Source organism: Antechinus flavipes, chromosome 3 (assembly GCF_016432865.1).
Source record: "Antechinus flavipes isolate AdamAnt ecotype Samford, QLD, Australia chromosome 3, AdamAnt_v2, whole genome shotgun sequence".
Taxonomy (NCBI): domain Eukaryota; kingdom Metazoa; phylum Chordata; class Mammalia; order Dasyuromorphia; family Dasyuridae; genus Antechinus; species Antechinus flavipes.
In genome coordinates this window covers 165963303-165984892 of record NC_067400.1, presented here as the reverse complement: position 1 = coordinate 165984892, position 21590 = coordinate 165963303, and the positions used below count along the sequence as shown (strand labels likewise).

The following is a 21590-nucleotide window of genomic DNA, read 5'->3' as shown; positions in this document are numbered from 1 at the left end:
TCTGGCCATGATTTCTTGAATCGTAGTTTAATAACCAATAGCCCGCTCAAGAACAGCCAGCCACATACAAACTTAAAGCCTTTATTATACCTACTCACATAATGCCCTGACTTGTTAACTGCCTAGTGAACACTTAGTCCGAAGACCCACGTGTTCACTATTAACTTCTTTACTTCTCTTGGCTATCCATCCACTTCACTCGGCTACCCCAGAATAAAGAGAGTGACTTGCTGCCCACAGTGGGCTTATAGAGGGTCTTTGAGGTCACACACACAGCCAATCAGAAAAAGAGCACTTTCTCCCGTTAAGAAGCTATCTTGATATGGACAGGATCCCACCCAAGGGGCAGTCCTATACCCACAGAAATAACTTCTGGGCCACTCAAATCTCCTATTGCACTATGGCTGCCCATTTAAAAGACCTATATACACAAATACCCAGCAGACATTCAAAGAAGGATAATACAAAGATGAAATAGTGTTTTTGATAGGTTATAGCAGTTTAAAGCCTATCTGAAGAGTAAAGGAGAGAAAAACTTGAACATAGGAAACTTTGTTAAAGAAGCAAAAGATAACAATTTATTCATTTTGGAAATAACTTTCTTTTATTATTTCTACTCCTAAACAGTCAAAGCTCAAATTTTGGTAAATTAGGCCATCCTTTGCCTCAATTCTTACTCAACCTTAGTCATTGAATGACAATAGACAAACTTGAGACCTGAGAAACAACTCATTTAGAAAGGGCAAGGTCATCCACTGAATCCCAGACCATCTTCAGTTGTCTAGACATTTGCATTGTCACTGAACTTTGATAGATATGGAAGAGAAAGGGAGACTAGTGCCTTTGTGCAGCTCTGCCTCACTTAAATCCCATTCACATACAAGTAAAGACACCACCCTTCTGATGTCATTGGTTGTCTTAAATGAATTGGGCTAATATTAATTGTCCATTCATGAGTGAAAGATACCCAGAAAAGTCAAGGATAGTAGAAGTAAGTTAATATATAAAAGGAATTTCTTTTGAACTTCTTAATAAAGAAGTAGGTTAAAGGATGAGGAGGCATAATGAGGTGTCATAAATTTTTCAAGTTACCAGAGTGATGAAGAAAAAAATTCCTTGATGAATCAAAATATAGGAAAAAGGAATAATTGCCACATAGAAAGCATCTGACAGAGAAGTGAACTATAAAAGGGTGAAACAATTTTATTCCATTTGAATAGTTAAGAGAAAAAATACAAAATCCTCAACTTGGGTGCAGGTTATTTCCCCAAAACATAGAGACAGGACAGGAATCTAGAATGGTGTCAGAGTGACCACTTCATGGTCAAGCACTGCTACGTGGTCAAGACAACCTCTATAAGGACTCCAGATGAAGAGCCTGCCAAACTGCACTGTTTCTGGACCAGGCAGAGTGTGGCAGAGACAGCTAAGTAATCTAATGGGGCAGAAAATAGGCACCTTACTTGTTCAGACAGGGAAGCATATGTCAGGATTATATATAAATGTATAAAAGAGTAGGGGTACAAAGTTCAATTAGGAGATATTAAGAAATTCCTAGATATTGGTTACAAAGTTTCTCCATGGTTACTTGAGGAGGGCTGTTATAATTGTGATAGATGGATTGTTTTTGGTGAACAGCTCACTGCTTATGATAAGTATGCTCAATAGAAAATTTTTTTAAAAAGTCATTTTACTATATATAATCTCATTAAACAAAGTCTGAAATCAGAACCAGAAAAAGAGGTCAGGAAATTTATAGTCAGAGCACAGACAGGTCCATCTCTTAGCAATACATGTCCCTCTCCTGAGCCTGAGCAGGATGATTTTGAATGGCTTCCTTCTGTCTCCCCCCCCCCCCCACCTTCAGCCCCATCTTATCTAGACACTGAAGCTGACAGGACTGTGGTGTCTGCTTCTCAGTGGCCCCCTTGATGGTCTATGACTTCAGCTATAGAGTGGCAGAGGTAGGAGGCAGTAAGGAGGCTTTGATGTCCACTGAACCGGTAAATTGGCAAAGATGGAAAAATAGGAACCATTTTTCCTTTAATAATAGATGACTTACATATTAACTTATGGGGTAGGGCTATCTTACATCAATTAGTGATGGAAATCACTACAGAATTTTAGGAGGGATCATTGCTGCTGTGGCTTCCATCACTCTATATCAATTAGTACAAGAACAATTAGAATTAAGACACATTGAGGAAACAAACAGCCCATGGAACTCTCCTGTATTTGTTATAAAGAAAAGACATGACAGCTGAAATAGTAAGGAAAACATTGCTCAGAATTATCCAGTTAATAGGAGAAATGGGAATTATATGGATTAACATAGAGAAAGATAGATTAAATTGCTTAATAGCTACTCAGAAAATCTGGACCATTTTGTTAGGGTTAGGAGATGAACAGTGGCAATGGATATTTCCCACAAAAACAAAAACACATCCACTTAAAGGCCCTAATGTGTTCACTGATGCCACCAAGCAAAATAAAGTAGTCATATAATCTCCACAATTGGGCATCTCTAATGTATTTACTACACCTTACACCTCAACACACCAAAATGAATTATATGCCATTATACAAGCATTGAAAATAGACAAACCCATCAATATCATTTCAGATAGTCACTATGCAATTGTGATATCCAAAGAATACATTATACATATGTATTTATATTATATATAAAGGCTCAAACAGGACCTATCTTCTTATTGTTTCAGGAGGTACAAGAGGTGATTTTAATGAGAGCCCATCCTTTTTATATAAAGCACACCTACTCTCATGTGGATGGACTGGGACCTATATTTGAAGGGAATAAAATAATGGATGGTCTGCTTACATATTGTATTCTTCTGTGCCCTCTAGAACAAGCAAAAGGCTCATGAATATTTGCATCTGTCTGCCAGATCTCTTCAGAGATTGTATGGGATATCTCTGCAAGAAGCAGCAAGCATAGGAAAAAGATGTGTAGCTTGTGTACTATATTCTCAAAGACCTGTAGGGCTGGGGACTAACCCCAAAGATGATAGGCCAAATGGATGTTACACATATGGGAAAAACATGCATTCATGTTACAGTTGACACTTATTCAGGCTTTGTATCTGCATCCTCTCAATAAGGGGAAGCTGCTTCACATGTAATAAATCACCTATTTCACTGTTTTGCCTCTAACGGTATCCCACACACCATTAAAACTGATAATGGATCCTCATATACCTCAAAAATATTAAAACGGTTCTTAAAGGAATTCTCTATACATCATATTTTTGGGATTCCTCACAACCCTAAAGGACAGGCCATTGTAGAAAGGACTAATCAGACCCTCAAGAGATTTATCAAAAAAAACAAAATCAGGGAGATGAGGGTAGGGTCACTCAAAAAGATATAAATAATGCAGTGTACACAGTAAATTACTTAAAATTTGATTCAAATGATTTAAGTCCAGATATGAAATACTCTCTAGTGAACATAGACAGAATCATTCAAAGATAAGATCCCATCTTCATTAAGAAGATTCCTTAAAAACAAGACCATGGTAATAAAAACGAGTCCTGAAGGAAGAGACCCTCAAAAAGATATAAATAATGCAGTGTACACAGTAAATTACTTAAAATTTGATTCAAATGATTTAAGTCCAGATATGAAATACTCTCTAGTGAACATAGACAGAATCATTCAAAGATAAGATCCCATCTTCATTAAGAAGATTCCCTAAAAACAAGACCATGGTAATAAAAACGAGTCCTGAAGGATGGGACCCTATAGGGTTCTAATGTGGGGGCCAGGATATGCTTGTATTTCTACAGGAGAAAACCTTCAGCAGTGGATTCCCACCAGACATTTCAAAGTTGTCCATAGAACAGAAGAGGAAAAGAAGGAAGAAAAGATGACCGTCCAATAGGAGGAGAAGATGTGCCCCCAAGACCACTAGCAAGATGCTTTCTGTATACACAATTCAGGACTGGCAACAGAGTCCAAAAGGTGGGCTATGGACCTCCCATGGTCTAGGATTGTTCATGAGGGGTGGAGTATCATGTGATACATGCTGGAGATGTAGGGGACGTCCTGTCATAGCAACACCCTCATCCACATGGGAGGGTTACAGCAGTGTATCTACATAATGGATCATCAGGTTGGTCCCACAAGCCTCCATGGGACACATTTTTTTCATTCAAGAACTGGGCTGGCAGTTTGGCACATGGAAAAACATCTTGGGCCCTGGTTTTTGGACAAATGGCCAATAAAATGGTTTTATACTAAAGCCTGTCGGGGAGGGAAATATACATTTATGTGGGGAGACTCTGTAACTTACCAAAGAAACATTAGATTTTTACATTGTTACTTGTTGGAATTGTATACTGAAATTGAAAATTAGACTGTATTTGTGATTGCTAGAGTTCATGTATCAATGCAAAATGAGAAACAGACCTTCATACCATTAGAAAAAAAGAGAAGTATCATTGGAAATGGGAGCAGAAGTAGTTATTGAAACTCCAGGCTCAATTACAATGTGAATCCAGATAAAACTGCTGAAAAAAATCAAACATTGGTTTGATAATATCTCTTTCATGGTGGTTTAAATTAGAATCATGGATTGCTCTGTGTGTTGTTATGTTGTTACTGCTTTGTGGTTGCCCTATAAGATTAAGATGCTTTTATAGATCTCTCTCTCCCCATCTTTTCAGAAGTTGCAGCTCAAGAAAGGATTTTTTTATCTAAAAGATAAAAAGGGGGAATTGCAAGGGTATGTGATTCTGCTAAGAGTGGGTATTGAGATCACCTCAACCTTTGATGCACAATAAGTTTTCTGCTATGTTAGGAGTTCAAATGTTGGAGTTCTTGTTCTTCTCAAAACACAGCCGGTTTAGCTTAGGGCCCTCCGAATATCTCCAAATCCAAAGGTTCTGTCCGTTAGCCTCTGCCTCTGCTTTCTTCAGCCTCCAACCAGCACAGAGATGGAATGAATATCTTGTTTCCTTCACTTAGGGCTCGGCTAGCTTTCTGGTGAGTCTTTCAGACCAGCTTGGTCTCAGTGGGGGGCATGCAGGAGCCCAGTCACCTACCACAGTGGTGTGAGATGAAGATGAATCTGGTTGTCCACTGAACTCTCACTCGTAGCTTTATCCTTTGAAAACTCTTCGTCTGCCACCAGCCAGCCAAGTGGAATAATTCTGCCTTGCCTCGGAGAGAGGGCTTCTGGCGTAATTCCGCAAAGTGCTCTCTGTCTGCACCAGAGTCGCTCCTCTACAATCCAGCTGAACTCTCCTCTGCGACCAGCCAGCCAAGTGGAAAATGTATTCTGGAATAGCTCCCTCTCCTCATTGGCCTTATATGTGAATCTTCTGAGAGAATGGGATTATGGGTTTTCTCCCATAGTGCTCTCTGGCCCAAAGAGCTTTAAGGGAGGTGTGAACACAAAGGTGTAAACACAAGCATTGTACTAATTAGTTCTACTTAATACCTTGTTTCAGGTTCTGGCCAAAATCTTCTTGTAAGATTAGATCAACTCTAATTAGTTAGCTGTTTGTAAGGATTCCAACACTGCTATATTGCAGAAACACTCTTGTTGAGCAAGGAGAGATGAATTGTGATCATGGGAACAGGTATAAGTTGAGAGTCACAGCCAGTGGTTACGTAAACAGGGATGCCTGAACAGGGCCTCTTGCCTGTGAGTCAGCTGTTGAATTGCTGGATTGATTCTCCTCCTATTGGCAGATGCCATGCATACGCAAAGCCCATAAATTGCTTCTTTGAATGGGGATTGGGGATTGTCTACTGTTCACTCACTGGCCATGCTTGCAAAAATATATATCAACAAGGCTGAACAGCATAATAAACTGGAGCTCTTTTTATACTCTATGAATTTCCTGCCTCATTCATCTCGCCTTTGAGATCAAAGGGCTCATATTCCATGAGCTCTTAAAAGACGGCCATGACAGAATCCTAGATTCTAAGGACTGTCTTTTTATTTGTATTTATGTTTCTAGTGCTTCTATACTTGGAATATTATAAGTGCATGATAAATGTGTGTGGACATGTATATGTATAAAATATATACGCTGACACACACATATATATCTATTATATATACACATATACATATGTTACATATAATATATACACATTTTATATATGTCATAGATACATATATAGTATACACACATATATACACATAACTATGTATATAGTATACACACATATATACTATCTACACATATATATTATACACACATATACACACAAATATATTTAAATATATATTACATATAAGACATATGGTACACATACATGCATATATGGTATATACACACATACATATACATGTATATATATATATATATATATAGAGAGAGAGAGAGAGAGAGAGAGAGAGAGAGAGAGAGAGAGAGAGAGAGATCACTCATCATACCTTAAAACATTACAGAAATTGCAACAAATATTATTTCTGGTTCTTATGTTATATATTATAGTTATGTTTATATCTCTTCCTTTTCCTAGATCACAAATTCCTTGAAGAAAAGAACCTTCTATCCATTTAGTTGTTACCTTTGCCCTTTTCATACTTTACACTTACAGTTTTTTCCTGTTTCTGTATTTTCAGAGATGGACTGAAATCTATAATTTAATAGAGCTATATTGGTTTGATGAATTATTTGGAATGTTTTATCATCTTTGTGTCAACAAAGTGCTGCACAAAATTAAAAATTTCTACATGAAATTATATAGTTTGTAAATACTAACACTTTCTATATAAAAGTATATTAATACTAACAATGCATTAATATTAAAAAGTTTCTTTAATAATGCTAAATAATCATAAGTGCTAGGAATAAGGAAACATATACAACTCGAAGCCAGTGTTTTCCTAAGTAAACTGATACAATTAAATAAGTGGTAGCCATAATTATCTCTATCATAATTCAAAAAAACATAAAAAAATTCTTCTGGGTAAAAATTTTGACATTCAAAAGAATGTTTCCTAGGAAATGCTATTTCTAATTCAATTAGAAATTTAAATTATTTTCTACATATTTGCATTCCAGTTTTATTTCTTTTTAAAGTGCAATCTACTTCAAATTAGCAATTTGCACTAAAAATAACCTTGGAGACTATCAAAAAACTGTATATCTTCAGGAGAAAATGGGCTCTGTATGTATTTTAAGAAGCTAATGGGGAACAAAAGCTTTTTAAGGTAAGATTCAGGTGTGTTATTTAGTTGTCTTTGTGTTCAATAGATATGCACTAATTCTGATCTACTCTATTGGCAAAGTTAAGGTTGCACATAGAGCTGTTTAACACATACACAAAATATTTACTTCTTCTACAACTGAGAGTTGTCAAGGAAATTCTTTTTAAACTGTAAATTATTATAGAAATGTGATTTGTTATTTAATTTATCAATTAGTATTTATTTAGGAGCAAGACAGCATCTGCTCTCACGGAAGGTATATTTTTATGTATACTCTATATAGATTATAATATATTTTATTCTAAAGAATACCAAAATATGCCAGGTAAATTATAAACAACTTAAACTCATATAGATGAGAGAATCTGAACTTTGAAAAGAGTGCCTAGTCAAATTCAGTTAAGAAGATAAGTGATAATTTCACCATATGCACCCCATTTTTGGATGATACAGTTCTTCAAAACAGGTAAACATATATTGATAGCATCATGAATAGACCTTCCTTTGATTCTTAAAATCTCTACCCTATCACAGTCTTCACTGGGAGGATTATAAACCAATGAAACTACAGGTTCAGAAAAATGAAAAACAATAAAACAAAAGCAACAAAAATGTGACTTATGTTACATTTTATATAACACTCAGTTTTTCAAAGTGTTTTAAATATATCATCTCACTTGATCCCTATAAAACTCTGTTAAATAGATACTATTATTGTCCCCATTTCATAGATAAGTAAAGTGAAAATCAGAGCAATTTAAGTACCTTTTCAAGAGTCACATTCAATCAAAACGAAACTAACAAACCAACAAACATTAAATCTTTGCTTTATACTATGTCAACACGATACATTGTAATAGTGCTGTGGTCTGTAGTGTTTGTATTTCTGTGTGCATGTCTATGTTTATAGCTACATCTCTGTGTTTATGTATTTCTATTTTATTCTGGAATATTATACATAAACTTGGGAGAAAGGGGATAAGGCAAAGAGAAAAACTGTAAGATTTCATTAAGATTTCAGACTAGTAATAATATTGGATGGTAGCATAGCTTCTAACTGTGTCACAGCAGTAATCTATTTGGAAGCTAGAATAGCTAGCTTTTTTGCTGTTTTTAGTAGTAGTTTTCTAAGGATTTCATCAGATTTTTTTGTAAATAAGATAAAAATCCCAGTTGAAATAATTTTCTTTTTGACACAGAACTTTTAATATGTTTTCTATAATAGTTTATATTTCAAGAGAGTTTCCATTTATGACAGCAAAGGACAAACTTTATTTTTTTTTTAAATGCTTCTGTATTTGCTTAAAGTGAGTAATGTATAAATTTAAGTTTCTGAGTTTGGAAGCAGAATGCTTAAGAATGAGCTTGGAAAAGAAATTTTTGAACATATTTGAATGAACAAAATGTATTTAATTACCAATATTTTCATGGATTTTAATATCCCCATTTTTACCAGTGATTATTATTTTTGTTTCTTGGATGTGTGATTTTATGGGTGGAAGACCCTTTGTTGACACAAATTAGAATCCCATATATAACTTAGTCTTACGAAGTTGTCTGGAACAGTGAAAATAGCTTTCCAAGGATCACAGAATCTTTCTGACCTGTAGGGCAGCCCTGCTTGCATGCTTTTCCTCAAACATTGTTTAACACCCTTAAAATTAGCCTCAAAAAGGAATAATTTTACACAAATAAACTCAGAAATATCAGAAGCAATAATCATTATCTAAAAATTATTTTCAGCTAATCTATTTTTTTTTCAGTGTACATAAAAATGTGCATTTTTTGGCCAAAGATTTTTTTAGTTATATTGTATAACATACATGAAAAGGAGAAATGACCATAAGGGATGACATGTTTCTAATTGTACCTTCCTTGGCATAGGCAATTCCTATTGATCAGTTTTTCCTCAAGGGAAGTCTGTCAACTTCTATTCAGTTAGTTTTAAAAGAAGATTAGCATCTTGAAAAATCAGCATTGCTAATACATTCAGGTTTACCAATTCATAGTTTTAACTTCTAAAGAAAATTTTAGAATCAACAATTACTTACCATTAGAGAGTGAATTTCCATTTTCAGAAGTTATAGAACTGGACATTGAATTACAAAACTGAGTTCCATGGTTGTTTGCATTTCTGTCTTGGGTTTCTGTTCCACTCTCTGATATGTTAGGGTCATCTCTGCTGGTTAAGTTCAGATTAGTTTCAAAACCTAAGACAAGAAATAACACATCATATTTTTTAAAAAATAAGATTAAACTAATAAGAATACCTATTTCACCTTGAATACTAATTATAAATGGAAATAAAGCTCAGATTAAAATATGCCTGAGTTTTTTAGATGTCAAGAGATAATTCAAAGAATATTGAATTTGGAGGTAAAGGACTAGATGTCATATGCCCCTTTTATTACTTACTGTCTGTACGATGCTATACAGGCCCCTTAAATTTTCTTGGACTTGATTTTATCATCTGCAAAATGAATTGGGTAGAACTAGAAATCTTCTCAAAGTTGTATTGGACTGCATGTACTGACACACAATAGCCTATTTTAAATTTTTCATTATGGACATACCTTGAAAATTGGCAAACACTACAATTCAAAGCATGATTTATTATTTCATTGATTGTCTAAGATTTAAGACAAATATTAATAATGTAGATTAAACTTAAAACTACATTGTATATATGCATATCTGTCTATCTATATATGCATAAATGTATATTTGGAGAGTTGTTCATTATTTATCAACACACCAGGCCTGCTTCTCTATCTAGAGCTATATTCTGCATACATTTTAGTTTTGCAAAGTATTTGATTCATTTATTATTATTATTTAACTATTATCTCATTTGATCCTCACAGTTAACTACATGAGATAAACCATAAAGTTGATTTAAAATGAAGACACCTGAAGTCAAAAAAAGTTGAACTCATTTGACAAGGTAAGCTAGAGCTTCAACTTAACTTTTCTGACTTTGAGTTCTGTGCTCATTTATTGTGCCACCATTCATGCCTCTAAATTTATAACTTACAAGAATATTCTTCTACCACAGTATTGGCTATATCTAATAGATTATAAAGTATGCTACTAACCACCTTTCAAAGAACTTCTTGTTGACATTTTTCCTATCTTTAAAAATTGGTGTGGAAGGTGGTGGAAGGTGTGGAAATTTGATTTAAAAGAATTTCTAGTCAACCTGCATTTAAGTGGTGAAGGAATAATGGCTGCTAAAAAAAATCAGGACAAAGATGATACAAAGACTGAAGGGGTTTGAGAAGCAGATCTTTGTTTAAATCATACACACACACTATACACATATATGTCTATATATTATATATACACATATGCCTATTTTTAATAAAATATTCACAAAATCTTGATATGGCTACAAAAAAAAATGAACAAGAATCTTTATTCCCTCCTCTGGTGGCCACAGAGGTATGTGGCTTGGAATACTGTATCCAGTCCCACAAAAATAAAATATTTGATAACTTCAATATAAAACAACAACAAAAACAACCAATCCAACAAAAACCCAACACATATGTTTAAATACTCTAAAATCCTGTATCATTATTTAAAGGTATGTCTCTGAAACCCTTTCTTTTATAAGTTTTGTAAACTATCCATTTTATCTAAGAGACTCTTTGTGAAGTTGTGATCTTTTCTAGTATGTTTCATCAAAACAAATGCAATATGGTTCCCTAACAGCTGTGAATTTTATCATTTTTTTCTTTTGTTTTGGCAGAATAATAATTACTTTCCTTTTCTGCTGATTTGAATTGTTTGTTTTTAGAAAAGAAAAAAAATGAATCTCAGCAGAATTTGATGAACAAAACATCTCAGCTTTGTACTAATGTTGGATTTTAACATACAAATATGTATTGTAGATACAAGCTAAACTTTTCTCTAATGGAAGAGTCTTCATAGATTTTTAAAAGTTAATACACAGAAAATACCTGTGCCTTTTGTTAGCCACTTATAGAAATACAATAATAGCTTACTAAATAACATCAAAATCTCCTAGTGGAAAGTTTGACAAAAAGAATTTTTTTTTAGTTGTAGTAAAATTACTGCTAATAATGAAGATGGTGATGAAGATTGTTAGAAGCTTTACAAAGTGTTAAGTCACTTATCTAATTTAGCATGGTACTTAGCAATTCTCTTGCTCATTAATGTATTTAAGTACTTGTTGGAGTTCACACTTTTGGGACATTCACAAGTCAGGAACCCACAATCCCACTCTCTCAGAGGAGGAATCAACCTTTGAGTTCACACCTCTAAAAGAGCACATAAAAGGATGAACCTCAGTCAGGAGTCAGTAGAATTGGAGATTCAGAGAGAACTGGAGGCTGAAGCTGGAAGAAGCAGAGGATAAGCTGCAAGAGCTCTTGGAATCAAGAAGGGAGATAGGCCCCCTAAGAAAGCTAACTGAGTCCAAGGAAAGAGATAAAACTTGGAAGGAGAAAATAAAGGTTTGGATTTTAACAGCTGGCTGCATTTGAGGTGATTATTACTCTGAACTGAAACTAAGGCTGCCTCCAGAAGCCCCCGAAGAAACCTGTTCCCAGAGAACGATCATATATTAGAAAAGAAGAACACTACAGATGAGGATGGTTTTTCCTTGGTGGGGGGGAACAACCAAAAACTGGTACTTCTCTCCTCTTCCCCCGGCCCCTTTTCACTGAGATATTTTTTCAAGTATGAAGACTTTCTGTGATTCACAGGAGACCAAGAGTGGTTGTATACTAATTCATTCAATTAAGGACATTTATTAAGCACTTACTGAATATAGAAGCAATTTAACTTATTGAATAGAATTTTGGGCTTGGAGCCAAGAAGACTAGCGCTGTTTCTTACGTTAACTGGTACATGTCTTTGGGAAAAAAATCACTTAATTTTTGAGTTCCTTATAGATAAATATGATTTATCGAGTGAAATTTTTCCTTTACTAATAATATCACTACTTCTTCATATATTGTCACATTATGTGTTAGGTAAATCTGTCCCTTCCCATACACAAAAAAGTAAATGCCCAAAATGTGACTAAGGAAAAGAACAGATCAGTATATTTTAGGAAATATGAAGGAGGGAAAATTCATTAACAAGTTTTGGATCTGAGAACTCTTCACTGACTGTGATGCAATAGAACCATGTGAAAAGACACTTTTAAGGTGATAGACTTTGGTCTATAATCAAGATGATCAAGATGTGACTACTGAATGACAGATCATTTCAAGTATTAGAATGACCCTCAGGTGGAAGAGAGATTCTGTGTGGTTCAAAGGTAGATCTAGAAATAATTGATAGAAATTGCAAAGAGGAAGATTTAGTCTCGGTGAAAGTTAAAATTTAACAATTAGAATTGTGTAAAATGGGAAAGAATTACCTCTATAGATATTTCTGTCACTTGTAGTATTCAGGTAAAGGATGGCTGATCAATCTGGGGAATATTGCAAAATAAATTCTTAAATATGAGTTGGATGAAATGGGTCTTAGGTGCCCTTTGAGTTCTAAGTTTCTGTCTTATGTACAATAGATGGACTAGCTTATTAAAAGATCTCCCTCATCTTGAAGGATGACTGACTATTTTAGGGGCTGTGCAATCAGAAGGCACATGCGCGTGCACACACACACACACAGACACACATACACACACACAATATGTGCAGGCACATTTATATTTAATATGTGATCTCTCTATCACATGAGGGCAGCTTGATGGTAAAATGGATAGTGTTGGGCCTAGAGTCAGGAAGACTCATCTGGCTCTGACACTTCCTAGATGGATGACAATTAGCATATCATCTAATCATGTTTGTCTCAATTCCTTATCAATAAAATAAGTTGACAAATCACTCTTTTTTCTTTTCTAAGAAAATCTTAAACAGGGGTCATGAAGACTGGACATGATTGAAATGACTGAAATTAAAAACCATACACACATAAACACACACACACACACACATAAACACACACACACACACACACACAATATACTCAAATACATTTAATTGTGCATGGTTTCTTTTTGAGATAACATAGATTCCTTAAAGGTATAGACTTTTTCTCACCTGATTTTTTCCTTTTATTAGTGAAATCATGTAGATAGTTCCTCTCTTTGGTGCCTAGCACTAAGCCTAGTGCATTTGAAATATTTACTGAAAGGATGGATAGTCCTGTAGAATTTAAGTAAGGCAGTTATCAAAATGGAGAGGGATAGATGTGAGAGATATTGTAAAAGGAGAATACATAGAACTTAGCAACTGAGTAGAGTCAAGGCTCAAGCAAAGGAGGACTATAGTGACTAATTTTATGTTCACACGGAACTAGGAGGATGATAGTGCCCTTTTAGATCAAATAGAGAAATTTAGGGGAAGTTCAGATTTTTAGAGCTTCATTTTTATGAGGGGAGGAGAAACAAGAATGACAAAATCCACTGGGAGCTGAGTTTAAGATGAGCACAGGACATATAGAAGAAAATACCTATCACTTAATGGGTGATATTCCAGGGAGATTTGGAAGTTTTCTGCAAATGCTAAAAGCCGAATCTATTGACACAAATGAAATCACCAAGAGAGAAGGTATAGAAAGAGAAGAGAACCCAGTACAAAGCTTTGTCTAATATCCCAGCTCATAATGAACATTCTCCTTTGTGAACTCTAATTCACTTAACAGTTAGTACTGCACAATTAAGCCTTTAATTGTTTTTTAATTGTGGCATGTGCCTAAGTTTTGTCTCTCTAGCTTGATTGTAGGGCAGAGAATCTTATCCTTTTTTATATATATTTCATAGTTCCCAGGCTATTTTTCAGTATATAATAGGCAATTAGTGGGTACAAGATTGATCACATTCTAACCCAGATCAAAATTTTTTAATCATTTTCTTTTATCTCCCAAATACAGTGGTAATATATTTTCCAAATCTAAAATCAAATTACTGTTTTTAAGTTATCTATACATTTTCCTTTCTAGTTTAGTTAAATTGGACAAAAGACAATTCTGTGGACATTCCTCATTCTTATGTGTTCCTTTGTTTATGTCATGCCCCGTGTGTCAATAAATCCAAATCATCTTAATTGAAGTCCACAAACATTTATTTTAATATCCAGCAAGTGATTACAGTCAGTCAGGGACAGAAACCAATATAACCCAGTCACTGTTTTTGAGAAGCCTGTAGAATTGTCTTTCTCAATTAAAAAAAGCACTGATGCAAAATTTTGGGGGCAGCTAAATGGCACAGTGGATAGAGCATTGACCCTGGAATCAGGAGGACCTCAGTTCAAATGTGGCCTTAGACATTTAACACTTGAGTTTGAGCAAGTCATTCAACCCAAATTACTGTACAATAAATGAATGAATGAATGAATGAATACAGCAAGCACTGACTCTAGAGTTGGGATTTCTAGGACTGAGTTTTGCTTCTGACACTTATTACTTGCATGACCTTGAGCAAAACACCTTTTTTTTTTTTTAAATAACTTTTTATTGATAGAACCCATGCCAGGGTGATTTTTTTTACAGCATTGTCCCTTGCATTCACTTCTGTTCCGACTTTTCCCCTTCCTTCCTCCACCCCCTCCCCCAGATGGCAAGCAGTCTTTTACATGTTGAATAGAAAACACCTTTTCTGACTATGCTTGAGTTGTCTCATCTGTAAAATAAAGGGGCTGGACTACATAGTCTGTGAGGTACCTACTAGCACTAGGGCCATAGATCTTATGACCTCTTCTAGTTGGAATTCATTTGTTCTACTAAGCCGAGCTCAAATACCCATCTTTGATTTCTCTCTTCCTTGGAATTTGTTGTCACTTTATTCTTAATCCCTTTATCATATCATTCCTAATTTCAGAACTGTATTACCTAGACCCCATTCAAATACTGTTGAATTGAAGGGAGGGAAATATTCATTCCATCATGCCACAGACATCCATTTATAGAATAGGTCAGGTGTGTTGGCACATGTTGACAGTACATTCCCATTGTTTGTTCCTTTTACAGAAAGATATTTTATGAAGAACTATGAATCATGACTACTGTTATTACTGTTGTTCAGTTTTCAGTTGTGTATTACTCTTTGTGACCTTCGTTTTTTTTAAGCTTTACAAGATTATTTTTATTTTATAAATTGTTCTCTTGATTCTTTCTGTATCAATTGATACAAGTCTTTATATGTTTTCATCATAACACAAGCCCTTCAAAGTAATTGTGGATCATATACTGTTGAAAACAGCAAAGTCATTTTACATCTGGTCATCCCAGAATGTTGCTATTACTTTGTATACAACACATTTCACTTTGCTTGAGTTTAAAGAAGACTCTCCATATTTTTTTTTCCAAGAGCATTTTGCTTATTTGGATTTATTTTGTTTGTTTGTTTGTTTGTTTTTGTGACAGAGATACTGAAGTGGTTTGCCATTTGCTTTTTCATTTTTCATTTTACAGATGAGAAAATGGAGACAAAAAGATCAAGAGACTTGCCCACAGTCACACCGTTAGTACATGTCTGAGGCCAGATTTGAACACATACATATATACATATATGAGGCCAATATATATACATATACATATACACACACATATATACACATATGTGTATATATGTGTGTGTATATGTATATGTATGTATATATATATATATATATATATATATATATATATATATATATATATATTGGACTTTTCTAAAGCAGAATTGGGAGGGAGAGGATAACCTCTTTGAAATTCAAAATGTTAACCAAAAAAAAAAAAATAACTAAACTTAAACAAATCAAAGACAAATGTATGTTATCTTATCTCAACTGAAGTCTATGTAGGGCATGGTGGCTCTTACATATCTTTGCTTCTTTATTATATATTCCATAGTTGGTCTTCCAAATACTCTCTTTTCATAAATTTCCACATCACTCTTTTTCCCCATATCTTTTAGCAAAAAATGGAAAAAGAAGTCATTTCAAATTTCCTCCGTTCATTTACACTACTCTTTGAATCACATCTTCATCACTCTCTGTTCTCTCTTCTTTTGCTCCATTCTCATTGAGAAGACAGACCTTTTGGCCAGGGCCAGTTCTTCTACTCATCCTCTCTATTTATCTTTTCCTCCCTCTCTATCATTCCATTTTTTAATCTTCATATTTAATCTATCCTTATTGGCTGTTCTTTTTCATGGCTACAGACATATGTGTGTTCTCCAGAAGGACAGGCAGAATTGAATGGGGTGACAGAAGAATTGGATTCAAGGATTGTCCCTGATACTCCCCATGTGACTTCGGGGAAGGCATTTAATTTCTTTTGACTTCAATGTCTTCATCTGCTTTATAAGGGAGGTAGAAACAGATGACCACTGAATTTCTTTCTAGCTCTAGATCTATGTTCCTATGACCTATCCATAGAAATCCTTTATTTAACTCTTAAGCTGTCACCATATACCTCTTCTCTATTTCATAGTCAGATACCAAATAGGCATCATTCATTTTTGTTTCTTCCACTTTCTTACTTTTCTTTCACTCTCAGCCCTTACAACTTAGTATATTGGATAAGCCAGGTGTTCAGAGAATATATTTCTAATTAATGAATGAAAGGTTGTAGCCATTTCAAGTAATTTTAAGAGAACAAGTTTATGGATGAGGAAACTTATAAAAGTCTGAAGCTTATTCAAGACCTAGGACTGATTTTTTCCTCACTTGCTCTTTTAACTTTTAATTTGACATGGCCATTATCTGTTTAAACTACAGAGACAGAAATATCCCCAACTTCTTAAAAAAACAGTCTACAATTGGTCAACATATAAAGTCTATAATTGGTCAACATGCAAATTATAACATATTTATATAGTGCTTTAAGAGGAACAAAGCATATTTTACATATATTACCATATTTAATTAAATATTTCTAAATAATACAGGGCCTGAAAAATATTATATACTTAATAATTGTCTTCCTGTGTCTTTTTTTCCAGAATGAGGCAATCTAATCAATTTAACTACTGTTTATTAAATGCTCATGTGCCAGGAACTTAAGAGTATAGTTGAGACATTAAAACCTACATATACATATAAAAAATTAAAATAACAACACAAAGGATTACAGGACAAATGATAAGAAAAGGGAATACTGAGAAGGGAGAAGGAAAACTAAACTAGAATAATGAAGGTAAGCTTCATGAATGAGATTGCACTTAGTAGAAGAACTGATAAGTTTTGATTAGGAGAAAGAATAATGACTGAGGGAGAAGATAACATGAATAAAAATTCAAAGATAGAGATGAATATATTGAATTTGATATAAAGAAGAAGCAAGTGATAATTGGAACATGGAACAGCGGTAATATTTGAATGGACAGAGTGGGTCCAGATTTTTAAAAGTCTTGAAATCCAGTTTCAAGAATTTTAATTTTATCCTATAGATTACAAGAAGTTATTTAGACAGCTACATGATTCAATGGATAGAACATAGGACGTGAATTACAAAAGACTTGAATTCAAATATGGCCTCAGATGTTCACTAGCAATGTGACTCTGAGTAAGCCATTTAACCTTTGCTTTCCTCAGCTTCCCTAATTGTAAAATGTAAATAGTTTTACCTCCTAGGGTTGTTGTGAGCTTCAAATGAGATAGTATTTTAAAATACTTCTCACATAGTAAGTGCTTATTCTCCTCTTTATTAAAGATTTTAAAATAACGATATTAGAAAAAAAGTGCTATTTTAGCACAATTAATAATTGCCACTTGTTAATGTTATTGTGCTGGGAAGGTGACATTGTCTTCCTGAAGTCTAGACAACAGAACACAAACAAAAATTCTGACAAGCTAGAAAAGAATTGTGCACAAAGCTATTAACAGACTATATTTCTTATGTGGGAACAACTCATTAAGGTCAAAGAAGATCATTACCATGTCAACTATAGAGTAATTAAATTTTAAAATTGCAAAGAATACTAGTCAAAATTGAAATCAAGAAGACTTGAATTCAAATTCTGACTCCGAGAAATATTAGCTTTATCATTTAAAAAATTTATTATTAATTTATTAAATTATTATGTATTTATCTTTATTATTTTAGGTCAGTTCCTCCTTTAGTCTCAGTTTTCTTATATGTAAAATGAGAATAATGGCATTTATAGAATCTTTATCATCGAGTTGTTGTGTGGTCCACAACATATGTGTTTATATATAAGTTTATGTTCACAAACTTAAAAGTGTGAGCTATCAATGTTGATATTTATTATTATTATTAAGTTGTGGGGAACTTTATAGGTGGAGGGAGTACTCAGACCAATGAAACTGAAAGTTATTGACATACTGTAGTATTTACTAACTGATCAGTATAAAAAATGGATTAGAAAAGGATAGATTTTTTTTCCCCTAAGGGATAGATGAGAGAGAGAAAGAGAGACAGACAGACAGAGAGACAAAGAGAGAACAGTTAGAAGTCTGCTACATGCTGGACTGTTGCTTCATCACTCAACTGAAAATCTCTTACTAAAGTTACCAGTGATCTCTTAATTGATTGTCAACTCTCCTTATATCTGGACTTCTAGATCTATAAAATCAGTCCATGTAATTTTTGAGTTCCAATTCTATGTCACCCTCTATTAGATGCTTCCAACTAGATGTCCTTAATTTTTTTTTTCATTTCAACATGTATGAAACAGAAATCTCTGCCAAAACCCACCCCTCTTGCTAATCTCCCTATCTCTATCAAAGACACCACTATCCTTTCAATAACACAAGTACGAGATTACAAAAAGTCTCCCCTCAATATCTGTCACACCATACACAGCTAGGCAGTTTCTAAATCCTGTTGATTCTACCACTATAACATCTTTTTTCAACTCTAGTTCAAGTTCTCATCAATTTTTGCTTGGAATATTGGAATAGTCTTCTATTTTGTTTCCCCGAAACTCTCTCCCTTCTCTATTACATGGATGTCAGAATAGTATTCCTAATACCTAATACCAATGTCCTAATTTCTGACAATGGTTTTCTCCTGCTAAACAAATAAAACAAAATAAAGAAACAAATATTTTCAATGGATCCTTGTCATCCTTAGGATAAAATACAATCTTCCCTTTTGGCATTTAAAATCCTTCATAATCTGATTCTAGCCTTAGAGACCTCTTCAGTGGTCATTACCCACATTTATTATTAGGCTCTCATGTTAGAAAGCAATCCTTTTACACTTTTATAATTGAGTCATCGTCCTACTCACTTTTGTTGTTCAGTCATTTCAGTTCTGTCTTTCTCTGATCTCACAAACAGATTGGATATATTGACAGTTTTGCAACATCTCTCCTGTATTCTCCCTTTCTTTTATGACATCGGTGTTTCCCTTTTATGGACCCTTCTCTTCTTATATCTGGCCTATTTCAATAACCTCTCTACCTGTTGAACCTCCTAGCTAGTCCCTCCACACTGTAGTCCACCCTCCAGTCAGCTATCATAGTAGTCTTTTGTACAAAACTGACCATGACATCTTCCTTCTCAATGTTAGTTTAAGAACTGAATATAAAATCTGTTTGGCTAGTGAAGGTCTTCATAAACTAGACCCTTCTTGCATTTCCACTCTTTTTATATTTTATTCCTCTCCAGGTAGACTAAAATTCAGAGACGATGGTCTCCTTGCTGTTGTCCAAACAAGTCCCTCCATCTTCTAATGTCATGAATTTTCACTGACTCTCCAAGATTCCTAGCATTCTCTCATTCCTTGTTACATCTTCTTGACTTCCTGGATTTTTTCAAGTTTCAGCTAAAATCTTACATTCTCCAAGAAACCTTTCTCAATCCTGCTTAATGCTAGTGCATTCCCTTTGAGATTATCTGCAATTTATCTTGTAAATATTTTGTTTGCTTATATTTATTTGTATACTATTTCACTCATTAGAATGTAAGCTAATGAGGGTGGATTTGTTTTAGCACATTTTTTGGAATATCTAACTGACTCTACATTCTGCTATCTAAATACAATGTCCAATTTGCATTTGCTCACAAATATACTTCATCTCCAGACTAATAGACTTTACCTTGGCTGTTTTCCCTGTATAAGATGCCTTCTCTCTTCATCTCTATTTCTTAGCTTCCCTAAAGATAGTTGAAATCCTACTTTCTGTATGTGACATTTCTCAATCCTCAATGCCTTGCATTCCATATGCTATGACTTCTTTTGGAGATTATTTTCCATTTATTTTTATTGATCTTATACTTATGTAGTTATAAACTTGTTCTCTCCCACATTGGAATAGGAACTCTTTGAAGATGGGAATTGTTCTTTGTTTTATGTCATCAACATGCATATAATGAATGCTTAATGATTGCCTAATTCTCCCTATGCAACAAGAAAACTGTTCAGTTCTGCACACATATATTGTATCTAGGATATACTGCAACCCATTCAACATGTAAAGGACTGCTTGCCATCTGGGGGAAGGGGTGGGGGGAGGGAGGGGAAAAATCGGAACAGAAGTGAATGCAAGGGATAATGCTGTAAAAAATTACCCTGGCATGCGTTCTATCAATAAAAAGTTATTTAAAAAAAAATGATTGCCTGCCTACAAACTACTAAGCTGTTCCTTATATGTAACCATAAATTTATTACCTTTGTGCCTTTGCAGCTGTTCTTCTCTAATACTTAGAATGCATTTCCTCCTCAACTATACTTCTAAGAATCCTTATTTTCCTCAAAGTTTAGCTCAAGGATCATTTCCTACTTGATGTAATGTTGATTTCTCCAGCTGTTAATATCCTTCATCAATTACATTTTACAAATATTTGTGTGTGTGTGTGTATGTGTGTGTGTGTGTGTGTGTGTAATTTTCTGTTCCAGGATGTAAGATCTTTGAGGGCAGGAATGATTTCATTTACTTTTTAAAATCTCTAGTATAGAGTTTGGCACATATTCATTTAATCATTAAAAGTTTCTGAATGATTGCTTGATTATTAACTTTGAAAATTTTTCAGAGGTATAAATGATCATATTCAATAGCAATGAATTTAAAGGTTCAGACTTTGAACACAGAGAACTGAGAGAATGATGGCATCCTTAATAGTTATAGAGGACTTGCAAAGAGTATTTGGTTTATGGATAAGTGATGAGTTTGGTTAGGATTATGTTACCTGCTATATGGCAGTATCAAATATGGATACTAAGTAGTACATTATAGATGTAAAATTAGAGCTTGGTTAGAGTTAGAAATACAATTAGTAAAGTCATATGTATAGCAATCATAGTTGACATCAAGGGAAGATATCACATCATGATTTCATTGCTCTTCTTTGAAAGTAAAGAACAAACAACAAGAAGTTGAAGTTGTCCAAATGAGATTTGGTGACACTTAAGGAACATGGAGAATTACCTTCCATGACATCATAAGATCGGAGCACATTTTCTTTGATTACAT

At 34.2% G+C, this 21590-nt stretch overlaps 1 protein-coding gene across 1 annotated transcript in view; it reads right to left on the bottom strand.

Moving 5' to 3' along the window:
* The window catches only part of MYO16 (myosin XVI), a 722870-nt gene that overhangs the window by 40516 nt on the left and 660764 nt on the right, over positions 1-21590 (bottom strand). The window contains exon 33 of the mRNA XM_051984178.1: positions 9244-9402. Coding sequence (XP_051840138.1) covers positions 9244-9402 — 159 coding nt within the window. The remainder of the gene's footprint in view (positions 1-9243; positions 9403-21590) is intronic.